We start from the raw sequence: 12,557 nt of genomic DNA, 5'->3' as shown, positions 1-12,557 counted from the left end.
TGCTATGGATTCATGTTATGTTTAAAGACAATTTGACATTTTGGGTGAAAAAAAGAAAAATAAATGTTTTTTTTTTTTCAAACAAATGTTTTTTTTTCAAACTAAAATATTGTTTAATCAAACAACAATTTTGCGGACCCCCTGCAGTACCTCCGCGGACCCCCTAGGGGTCACGGACCCCCTGTTGAAGACCTCTGGCCTAGAGCCTTGTGAAAAATGATGGTGTTTTTTACTTTACTGGAGTATTACTGTAGTTTGAGTTGCTATTTTTGAATAGCCAAATAAATCTAAAATGACAGAGACATTACTTTGTAGATCTTGATTACAATTACAGAACACACTAACCACTTCAGCCCTACAGTATATATATTTTGAGTCATTATTATTATTATTATTATTATTATTATTATTATTATTATTATTATTATTATTATTACCCTTATTAAAAGAAAATATATATATTGTGATACAAAATGCCTAAATAAAGCAATAGATATGAAATACATACTGTAATGAAATTGAAATGAAAAAGGTTGAGAATCACTGGGTTAAACTGTAGAATATAGTTAAAGGGATATTTCACTTTAAATACAAATTGAAATGTGTGTGTAAACCCTTTACACACACGTGTTTTTTAAATTGTCTCTTTAACAAGAAAAAATGCAGTGCAAATAGGACTTGGTTTAGAATAGCCTAAATTGTCTGTATGGTGTTATGGACACCTCATAGAAATTACACTATTTAAAGTATAATTACTGCTATAGTAGGCTTCTACAGTACAACAAGTAGACTAGTAGGTAAACAACAACCAATAGTTGCTCGGCCCTGCCATCTACTGTCCACTTACTGTATTGCACGGTGGGAAAAAAAATAATGCTAAACTCCTCCCTCCAAGGCAAAACCACCCCCCCAGAGGGGTGTGGCTTTGATGGGTACCTGAGAGGTACTGATCTAGTGGGTACCCAATGTGATGATCTCAACTGGCTACCACTGTACAAGCTCACAGCGCATCACTTCGTGCCGCGCTGCGAGCTATTTTTGATTTTTTTTTTAAATGTTTAAAAGTTTTCTGAATCTTTTCTGAATACTTTTTTTTTAACACAAATCTTCTCTTCTGGGGGGTCTCTGGCACAACACGTTTTCATATGGGGGTCTGCGGCCAAATACATATCAATATGGGGGTCCTTAGCACGAAAACAATTGAAAAACTATACTGCTCTAGTCTAACTGGACGTGAATTGTCTCTGCACTTGGACCGTTTTCTTTTTTGGTCTACACCAATTTTTTTGTGAGCTTGTAGATCGGTGATTTTTGGCTAATGTTCCCCCCAGCATATGGATGCAGGGGTTACAAGTGGTTCAAGTCGTTAAAAAAAACACTTTTGTTGTACTTTTAGGTCCCCGAAATGTTTTACCTTTTGCATTCAAGGACCCCAGTTTGATATTCATTTTTCTCGTTCTAATTTTAAAAAATAATATATGTATATATATATTTAAAATAGAAAAAGTAGCTAAAATAGCACAAGGTCATAACAACGCGTCGCATCACGGTCGCCTATATGTTGGTCATACAACAAAGTAGGGCTGAAATGGTGAAATAGAAGTGACTTCAGGTTATCGGAGCTGAAAGACAGATTAACTCCTACACACTAAAAACTCCTGGGTCAAAACCAACCCAAATTGGGTCATTTTTAACCAAACTCCTGGATCAAAAAGGGACTAACTAGCACTTGCGTTATTTTGACCCACAAAAATTGGTTATTAATTTAACCCAAGACTATGGGTCAAATGAATAACCAATTTTTGTGGGTCAAAATAATGCAAGTGCTAGTTAATTTGACCCAAGACTATGGGTCAAATGAATAACCAATTGTTGTGGGTCAAAATAACTAGCACTTGCGTTATTTTGACCCACAAATTGGTTATTCATTTGACCCAAGACTATGGGTCAAATTAATAACCAATTTTGGTGGGTCAAAATAACGCAAGTGCTAGTTAGTCCCTTTTTGACCCAGGAGTTGGGTTCAGAATAACCCAATTTGGTTTATTAAAATAACCCACCATTGTAGTCAATATAACCCAACCTTTGGTAGGTTATTAAAGGACCATTTCACCACTTTAAACCTTTGTCTGTTTTGTATATAATTAATGCAAAAAAATAGACCAAAAAATTAAGCATATTAACACAGACCTAGGTTGAAGAGAGGTGAAGTGCTCCTACCACTACATATAATTTCATGTTTTATTGCATTAACCCATTTAGACCTGAGGCCGATTAAAACACCTTCCCAATCAAAGTTTTCTGAAAACCAAAGTTACTTTGGTTAAGGTTTCTATATACATAAAATGACAGATGCTTTCCCGGATTGAAAGGTATAATATATAGGTTTACAGGTCTAAATGTGCTGAAATCGATGAAAAATAAACTACCAGGGTACTTTTGACAAATATTTATTTAGACATAAAACTGTCAAACAACTGCCAAACATTGGCCAAAGGTTATATAAACGTCACATTGAGAACAATAAAAGGTGCATTTAGGCCCTCTAAAACGGCCAAACAACTGCCAAACATTGGCCAACGTTTACATCACATTGAGGTGCATTTAGGCCCTCTAAAACGTCTTGTACCATGTCACTTTTTGAACGTGAACACAGCACCTGAACTATTCTTTAGCTCTAAGGTCACTGAACTAAATATCGGACCCAATCATCACAAACCACACTATCTTCAAGATTTTCATACAAAAATGGCTTTTTTCAGAGAAACGAATCAGGCGCCCACTTAACCATCTCTGATCAAACATTCTGTCCAAGTGTGGTATTGACTATTGCAGTCTTGAAGAATTGGACCTGCCTGGTCTCTACTCCCTCAATAGCGTAGACCGCCTGCTGGATAAACTCCCATGCATTAGAACACTCCTTGGGGTAGTCGATGTCGAACACATAGAATGACTTAAAACACACATCAACCGCCCCAAGCAGTGTGCTTTCAGGGAGTGCCTGACCTGCAAATATTACGAACGCCTGCGAGCAGCATCTTTGAGGTTCTCCCAGCACCAGGACAGAGGGGTAGGTATGCGTTTTCCTTGCTTCAGACTGCTGGATGTACTCCACCATATTTGTCCCAACCTAAGACAGGCACAAAGAAAGAGAAAATAAATGTGAATGTTTAGTTAAAAGCAAATCAACAGATTACTAGTTTGGGGTATAATATTGATATACCAAATATACAAGGAAGCCAGATGAAATCTAGTTTAAGAACCAGCATCTTTAACAAAAAAGTACAGCAACAAGAATGTGAAATCGGGCCGGACGCCGGGCGTAGCGGTCCGGGCACCTATAGGCTTCAAAGTAGCCTGACAGCACGTTGCGGGTTCGAGTCCCGATCCCGATGGCCTTTGCTGCATGTCACTCCCTCTCTTCTCCTCATTTCCTGTCAACCTACAATCCTCAATAAAGGCATTAAAAATAAAAAAGAATGTGAAATTGTACTTACAGGCTTGAGGTCAATGAAGGCCAACCGGGACTCTTCAGCGGAGTGCCGGACAGTCTTCTTATTGACCCTGTACACAGTCTGTGGCATAAGCCGGGTTAACAGCCTGAGGGCCAGTTCCCCTTTGGCATCTGTAGGTAAACAATATAAGTGTCAGAATGGTGTGGCTGGCAAGAAATTGGCAATATCTACAAACTCATAACTCACATTTTCGAGCATTGGAAAAAAATCTCCTATTTCCTAACTCAAAAGAAAAGGAATCACAGGATCCTTGCTATACAACAAAAAAGAAAACCAAATTACCCAGTGTCATGTCATCAATCGGAAATGGCAGTTTTCCATCTCGCTTTGCCAGGTACAGGACCTTCTCTGCGTAGTCGGTCACCCATGACTCAAACAACTTAGGTGCAGCCTCCCCATGCAGCACCATGAAGTCCTGCGCAATCTAAAAAACAGGAAAAATCTTTTTCAAACAATGTGACAGCTGTGACAGCTGCTATTTTAATAGCAGACGTAGATCCTGTATTTTCAGTGTATGCAATATGTTCCAGTAGATACATACCATGCCTGGACTGGTGAGGCGAGGGTACTCCGTTAGGACATCTTGTGGAGTTTTGGAGTGGTTGTCCCGGATCCAGTTTGCCCTGTAGAGGACTGTGTCATGCATATAGTCCTGAACCTGGGAGACGGGCTGCATGTTGTGCTTCAGCCACTCCCTTTGCTGCTGGGACCTTTCCTCTGGTATGGTAGAGTCTATAGCAAAATACAAAACATATTGTAAGATAACAACATGGGTTTTCTTCCTTTACGACACTTTCCCCAGTTAAACTGATATGGTATCTGCAAATTTTTCAACAATGAGCTTATCAATACCTATAAGGGGAATGCCAACACTTAAATCAGCACTATGTAACTTTCCCCTTTGCACGGTTTCCTGCTCAAGTGCTGAAAATGTTACCTTAATCTAGACCATTAGGTCAAAATTTGTGCCAGATCCTGTGTCTAGGTGAGACATGACCTTTGACACGATCTAAATGTCTCAATAGAAGAGCAGGGAGACAAAATTCAACCACCCCAGTTAATTACCTGGTATGTATCCCCGGTGTGGCTTGTTGGCTTCAGGCATCATTTGCTGACTGGACCCAGGTAATGGCTGACTGGAGCCAGGCAGCCGCCTCTTCCGGACATTCCTCAGCCTGTCTTCGATGAATCCAGTAGCTGGAAAGTGGCAAGCTTTCCCATTCTTCAACCCCTTCCGGCTTTTGGTTAAGTATATTTCCTGGAAAAAATATAAGACAAGGCAGAACTCTTTTTCACCCTTTGCAATGTTATGTTTCATTTCCCTCTCCCCTTGGATCGCAAAGGCACAGTCTCTCTGCCCCAGCACACCTATTCACACTGGGTGTCCTGTATGCTGACGTGTGTGAGAAGAATGACCCCTTCATTTCAAAAGGACAATATTGCTTTTGATCAGAAAATGCATATTTTGCATCAGCATCCATTTCTCTATTAACTAGGCTGGGGGAAGAAAACTCACATAGCCAGTGTTTGATCCGTCATGCAGTGATGGGAACGTCTGCACCAAGGATTGTGCCAGGGCCTCTTTTATGATCATGGTCGGCCTGTAAACATAGAACGCACATGTCACCATTCCTGGTATCTGAACATTTTTAAAGCACAAACATAATGACTTGCTGTAGATGCAAAGTTCAGTAAATAAACAACCAAGTGAAACACATCAGTACACAGCCAACACTTTAACAAATCCAGACACTTTAAGATATTTTAAAAATATCTGAGACTTTGAATACTTTTGTAAGCAAGTTCGGGGAACCTGAACACAAAACACTCTGGGTTTAAATCTGTTTAGTTATGCTTCCTGATCAACTCTAGACTTGACTTACCTCTCTCCAAACCTTTCCATCAGGAATGACACCAATATTTGGACAAGGGTAATTCTCTGTTTTCTGGAGAGGACACCTGTTTCGTCCAGGCTCTTCAAAATGTCCACACCACTGGGAACGGCAGAAAGAGCCTGTCGGATATCCTGGGAAAAAATGAAAATAGCTGTTAAGGATGTATAAACTAATTTAACTCTGGCATACAGACATATCACAAATCAAGGTGAACATGTGATATCCAAAAAGATTTCCATAGTCAAATATTAGCAAAATAAAAAAGGAACAAGTACTGACAAGAGTATAGACCAGTTAGTTTAAGTAGTATTGAAGTTCTAAGATGTGTACTGGGTCCAAATGCATCCATCTGTCTTCTTCATACAGAGTCCCAGACTTCATTTCCCCTGAAACATTTTAAGTGCTTGGGTTTAAAGAATAAATAAAAAAGAACTTACAAATACTGGAACCGGTTGTAGAACCAACACATGATCTGCTGCTCTCTGTTCCTCCATGGGGGATATGGTAGATCCAGATGCTGCTCCTGATTCCTCCATGGGGGATATTGTGGATACATCATGGCTTGTTGCAGGTGGCTCAGTAGGTGGCAGAACATTTGAAGCCGTCTGCAGCAAAGAAAAGTTGTCATATTGAGCTTACAGAGAAATATGAGGTTCAAGGATTTTGTTACTTGTGTACGGACAGAAATATGTGCATTATCAGAAGTGTTGTTTTCCACTTATTAAAAGATAGTAGAGATAAGAGATGGATTTCGGCATAGAGAAAAGGATACAGACCATGGATATGAACCAGAAGCTACTCTTTGTTAGAAGCAGTAACTAGGTTAAATCTTTTAACCCTCCAGGTGCTCTTCTTGTCTGAAGTGACCAGTGCATCTTAGGCCACGGTGAGAGTGTCATGGGTAAAGTGACCAGCATGTTTATTGGCCCATGTCAAAGTGTCATATGGTTAAAGTGGTTAGTGTTTAGTTTTAAAACATTGAAATTAAAAACGAAACTTTTACTTACAACACCAATTTATCTCATCTCAGTAGTCCAAGTAGTTTCCCATTCCAGTAGTCCAAAAATGTATCTCAATCAAAGAATGACTGATGATACTGAGCCAGTGCCCTGATCCTCTTGCATTGTAGCAGAGTAAACCATTTTACAGCATGAAAGACTAACTATAAAAAATAATTATGTTCAAATGTACTAGAATTTCTAGTTAAAGGCAGTGACTATATATACATATATTTACAAGTGGCAGTGGCAGTTCAGATGCCTAACTGCAGTCTAAAAAAGTCTATAGCGCAGAGAGATGTACAAAGTGTCATCATCTCTGTATGACTGGATTGCATCAACGTCTCTGAATGAGTGGATTGCATGTAGTGGGTGATGATCAAGCAGCTCGTTCACATCTATAGCCAACAAATCTTTGGTGTGGCTCACACTGTAAGCAAAAAAATGCTTCTCAAACCCTGTCGTTTCCCACCTCTGCACAACTAGCTTTATTGTTGAAGCGCCTGTTTGCTCCAGAACCAAAATGGCTTTTATAAGCCCAAATTTAGGCTCTCCATCGTGGTCATAGGACATAAACACTGTCATGCCTGGTCTATATGTAGTACCCTTAACCGTGACCCTGGCCGGTACATACAGTTCAGTGAAAAGGGGAATCCCTGTCAGACCACTTTGGATCTCTTTATAGCCTTCAAGATTGGCCAGAAAGGTAGTGGACCCTGGACCAATTTCTGTGTTGTGGCTTAACACAGACCCATACATGAAACTGTAGCATTGCATTATCTGGTGTCTATATGCCATGGTTTTGCAAATGTTGCGGAAGTTGCAAGTGACATGACTGACTTGTTTAAAGAAACTATGTTTTGCCTCAAAGCGCATTACCCACAAATGTATCAATGGTCCGAGTGTTCGAATTGCTCTTGGATAATGGAGCATGAAATGGTGTTTTGGACGCAAATGATACAGAGGAAAGAGCTCCAGGAAAAGACAGTGATGCTCTTCAATGATTTCACTCAGGTACCGTGTTGCACCAGGAGTAACAGATGGAGAGAAGATGATCTCCATGCACTTTAATAACAGTAGGAGAAGTTCCCATTCCTTGTTGTCTGTAGGGATCAGGTCACCTATCATTATTGGAAGTAACCTCAGTAGGCACCAGGTCTGAGCTGCAGACTGCCGCAGGGAGCTGTCAGGGTTCTTCAGATCACCCTTACTTATTACGGAGGGCTTGTTTCCCATATCACAAAAGCCATAATCAAAGCTTGTGATACGGAAGTTTAGCATATCTAGTGTGATATGCTTTTGCTGAATGAGTGAATTCAACACAAGCTTAAATTCTATTGGCCCTATCCCTTCCAAGATGTCATGCATTATGTCTAGCGCTATATTGTCTGTCACATGATAAAAAGACAGGCTGTTCAGGGCACTGTCTCTATGAAGGCCTGTCTGAGAGGAGTCTTTTGTCTGCAAATCTGCTTTGTGAGTATTAACATCACGGAACAGCGTAGGATCTTCCTGTGTCTGCCCCCGCATGACATCTCGATGTACTCTGCACAACCGACACATATGGTTTCCTGTGAAACTCTCAATGTAGCCAAGAATAGCATTCAAGCCCAAATTGTCTCCCACCACCTGGACAACTGAGAATTTCACAACACCTTGAAAGTTACGAGTGTTAACAGTGATGCCATCCTTCTCAAGACACTTTAGTTCTTCCACAATAGGGCGCAATACTGTATCAATGCCATAGGTCTTTGCATCGTCAGACTTATACACAGCTAACAGGAAGTGTGACTGCAAATTGGACAGGAGGTCTGGTGGCAAACTCTTCAAGATAAAATATATCAATCCTAACTTGTGAACCCCTGTCTTTGACCCAAGGGGGTTGACAGTTTCACAATCGTCATTGTACAACAGCAACGGGATAGACACCTCTTTCAAAAAGAGTGGATGAGTTTGACAAAACTCTCCATCAAATATATCCTGAAGAGCATCCCTTTCTTTCTGTTGCCATTCCATCATGGCCTGTAAAATACCAGGAAGTTCCAGTATCTTGACCAGAAGTTGCTTGAGTGGAATACGCTGATAGGCATCAGTCACAGCAACTTGTCGAACATTGCCAGTGGCAGAGTCCCTCTGCTGTACAAAGGTAAGGCTGCCTGGAAAAACCTCCTCAATTGGCTGAATGAAGTTCCCTGAGTTAGTGAAATACTTCATCTGTTTGTAGTCTGTCTCCAATCCCTTGAAAGGCTCAGCTGCATCTAAAAACTCTTGCCTGAGCTCCTCTACCTGTGGGCTTTGGTCATGCCCAAACTGACTAAACAACGACATAGTCTTTGTGTGTAATCTACCCACTAAATCTCCAATTAGACTTGAGGTTTGCTGAACCACAAAGTTAATATTTGAAAATGTCTGGGAAGATTTAGATCTAAGATGAGCTATAAAATGGGCTACTCTGTCTGTGATTCCCTCTTGCTCTAGTTCGTCCCAGTCATCATCATCATCTTCCACTTCTTGTTCACCTTCAACTTGCTGTACTAGCTCTTCAGCATTGAAAATGTTAGCAGCCTGATTTGGTACATTAGCTGGTTGGGCCAGGGCCTGGTTCTCTTCATGTTCATTTCGTAAGTGCCTTCTGTATGATCTAATGAATGAAAATGTTCTGCTACAACCGCTTTCACAACATTGAAAATATGTGGATGAACTATTTATATTGTGTGCTGTGCGTAAATGTGAAAAGAGACTCTTGACATCACCAGGAATTAGCCTTTTGCATTTAAAGCATACATAAGCCATCTGCCTTGAGGATGTTGACAAATTAGAGCTCTAATAGTGATCTACTTGAACTACTTACAAGTTCTCTAAATAACTTTGAAAATTTGAGCCTGGGGCCAACTTTGGGGATAAGGCTTTTGATGGTTTCGGTGTCCAACAGCAGAAATGCCTCCTCATCAATATCTTGATCTGAAAGACATAAAGACAGAAAAAAACAAATCTTACAATTTTTACAGTAATAACATTTCAAACACTTGCCATTCAGTGGCAGCATACAATGTCTAGTTGTTAAATGAGTATTGTACAAAATAAGGATACAATTGTGCATCACTGACCCAAATTATCTACAATTATTACACCAGCAATTATTACACCAGCAATTAATCGCTTTTAAGGGATGTTCTGGCCCTATTTGCTAGTTACCAATTATGCTGTTGATTAATATAGTTATTTCTCAGCAGTACCCATGTTGTTCTCCTAGGGCAGTGGTTCTCAAACTTTTCAGACCAAAACAATCATGTTTGAACTATGGACCCCCAAAATAATCATAGTTTAACTGGGGATCCCCCACCCTGACAAGCACTTTGAATAGGCTCTATGCACAGCAGCCATATTGGAAAGAAATTGGGCCTCTTAACTTCCTTAACAGGTGTTATCATTTACCAATGATACTAATGAAGGCTCTGTTCCATTTAGTGTAGCACAGTGGTTCTCAAACTTTTTAATTTCAAGGACACCAATAACTCTGAGTGTACAAATGGAACTAGATTGTGTACGCTCAAGTGACACCCATTACAACAGTTACACACCCGTTAGGGGCCATTTAAGGAACCCTATCAAAGAACCATGAAGGTCCCTGGACCATACTTTGAGACCCAATGGTGTGGCAGAGTGTTTCCAGTGAGCCAACATGCACAATATCAGCATGTTTGACCATTATGGAAAAGAGCCTTCATTAATATCACTAATACCTGTGAAAGAAGTAAGGAAGAAGCCCAATTTCTTTCCAATTTGGCTCCTGTGGATAGAGCCTATTTTATGAGTTGAGGCATTACATTTAGTTTGACTCGGTTCCACAGAAAATATTATGACAATTATTCAATGATTTAAGGATAAGGCACAATTATAAGCTATTCAGATATAAAATTGAAAACGTACTAAACAAAAATGCTTATAGGCATGGATACATTTTGGATGGCATGGTCAAGGTAGGTAAAAATGCTCACCTTTAAAATTGTCAATGAGCTCTGGCAGCTGCCATGCATGGAGTTTGTCAGTGACAAAGCTGTCCATTAATGACCTGAAACAAAACAGAAAGCAATGTGTATCGATCAAAACTTATATTGCCATTAGCATGGCTTTTATATTACATATAAAACATGTAACTAACACAGTGAATGTTTTTAACATTGTGGTGGATTTGTTCACTTTGGTGTGACTCTGAAATACTGTAGCTAGTCACAACCAACGGTGGAAAAAGTACTCACAATTTATACTTAAGTAAAAGTACCAATACTTTAATGTAGAAATACTGAAAAGTCTGGTATTCAAAGTGTACTGGTAAAAGTAAAAAAGTATTCACATTAAAATATAAATACTCAAAGTAATAGTACTAATTTAGCAGACAGAATGTCCCATTTCCAAATTATTTCCATCCAGAAAATAGCAGATCTACAAGCTCACAATGCGCCGCTTTGTAGATCAGCTATTTTTGAATAGCTTAAGTATGCAAGTGGTTAATACATATTTTGTAACAATAATCAAAATCTACAATTTATTTTTTCAAATAATAGTGGATTAAAAGTACAATATCTGCATCTGAGATGTAGTGGAGTAGAAGTAAACAATATGGAAATTGGAACCCCATTAAAGTAACAATCAAGTGTACTTAAGTACAGTGCTTGAGTAAATGTACTTTACACCACTGGTCACAACATGGCTAGTAGCCAGAAAACTACAGCATGTAGCCAGCTAGTTAGTTATGTAGCTGCAGGACAACAACACGTGTGTGTGTGTGTGTGTGTGTGTGTGTGTGTGTGTGTGTGTGTGTGTGTGTTTTTGTATTGTGCTTTCTGCTTTGGCAATGTAAACGTATGTTTTCTCATGCCAATAAAGCCCTTTGAATTGAATTGTGTGTGTGTTCCATTAAGATATCAGACACACATAGATGACGCATCTATAGACGGTCTCCAGTTAATCTGGCCTCATTACAAACTGAAACAACAGTTAGCCGTGTAGCACCTACAGTAGGCCCATGTTGTAACCAGCTAGCTGCTATGTTGCCACCATGGTCTGGTTCGTCACTTTCAGCAGACTAAAACGTGTGCATGCTTGAATGGTAACAGGATATATTTATAATAGAAGTTACAGATTATAGCAATAAGTCAATTGCACGTGCGGCAAAGTGCTAAACATGTGATCCCATATGATGTTTATCAAACTGAGCCAAACTAGGGACGAGGGCATGGGTACAGAATGAAAGAAAGTTTGAGACGTTAATACTGTGCAAAAGTCTCATACAAACAAACTTCTCAAACAAAATAATCTTACCTTGAATGTAATGCACGAGTCTTGATGCAGAGTAAAACAAGGAGGAACAGTTTATGCTTTTCGTGGTTTTCTTCTTGTTGTTGTTCACCGAGTGAAAAATGTTTGTCGACGCGCGGGCTGTTGTTTGAGTGGGGGAAGGGTGGGGGGGGTGTCTATAACAGGCTAGACTGGAATCTATTGGCTTTGCAGATTTGCTAAGATCCGTTCTGAGTACTAAGAGGAAACGGAAACGGTGCGTCTGTGTGTATGTATGTGAAAAGAACCGGATATGAAGGGCGGGCTCTAGACCGGACCACACTGGGTCATTCTGAATGAAAACGGATGACGCGATCAACACAGATTAAAAGAGAAGGGAACATTCCTGGATCGATTATATTATTTAATTTAATTGCTGCACTATTCATTTATATTATTCTCATATATCCACTTCACTCACAGGACATTCATTTATTTCTCCTAAAAGTGGTGATACTACAGTAAAGTGGTGATACTACAATTATTGCAAAGTAGGCTACATAAGATAAGAGGTGTGATATTAGTTAATAATATAAAATATATTTATATGATAACTCAATAAAATACTCCCCTCCAAGAAAACATAAACATGACTAGGACAAAAATATGTAAATACACAACTCACTGACCCAACAATGGGTTACTGTCAGAAAAAATATTACCTAACTATAAAAACCCAGGAATTGGGTCAAAATAATAGCCCTACAACCCAGGAAATGGTTATCGCTCTGAAAAATAACCCACACATTTGACCCAACACAAACAACCCAGGAATTGGGTTAAAGAAATAACCCATCAGTTTTTAGTGTGTA

The 12,557-nt window shown here is 39.5% G+C and overlaps 1 protein-coding gene across 2 annotated transcripts; it reads right to left on the bottom strand.

Moving 5' to 3' along the window:
- Positions 1-2,527: 2,527 nt before the first annotated feature.
- LOC308102018 (uncharacterized protein) lies at positions 2,528-11,795 on the bottom strand. 2 transcript variants are annotated; one of them, XR_013934605.1, is made up of 12 exons: positions 11,731-11,795; positions 10,407-10,480; positions 6,418-9,369; positions 5,848-6,015; positions 5,399-5,541; positions 5,032-5,116; positions 4,581-4,773; positions 4,057-4,247; positions 3,798-3,939; positions 3,498-3,625; positions 2,638-3,130; positions 2,528-2,543 (listed from the first exon to the last, which is right to left on the bottom strand). XR_013934605.1 is itself a non-coding variant. In XM_080451595.1 (11 exons), exons 4-11 carry the CDS (start codon positions 5,944-5,946, stop codon positions 2,798-2,800), a joined length of 1,314 nt encoding a protein of 437 aa, XP_080307721.1. In that variant the 5' UTR covers positions 5,947-6,015; positions 6,418-9,369; positions 10,407-10,480; positions 11,731-11,795; the 3' UTR covers positions 2,603-2,797. The 2 variants fall into 2 exon arrangements, 1 of the variants encoding a protein (XP_080307721.1); XM_080451595.1 differs by lacking the exon at positions 2,528-2,543 and having other exon boundaries at positions 2,603-3,130.
- Between the last annotated feature and the right edge of the window lie 762 nt (positions 11,796-12,557).

Source organism: Gymnoscopelus braueri (genome assembly GCF_963280865.1).
Source record: "Gymnoscopelus braueri genome assembly, chromosome: 15".
Lineage (NCBI taxonomy): Eukaryota > Metazoa > Chordata > Actinopteri > Myctophiformes > Myctophidae > Gymnoscopelus > Gymnoscopelus braueri.
Note: the sequence above shows the minus strand (reverse complement) of the source record. Positions and strands in the feature narration are given on the sequence as shown.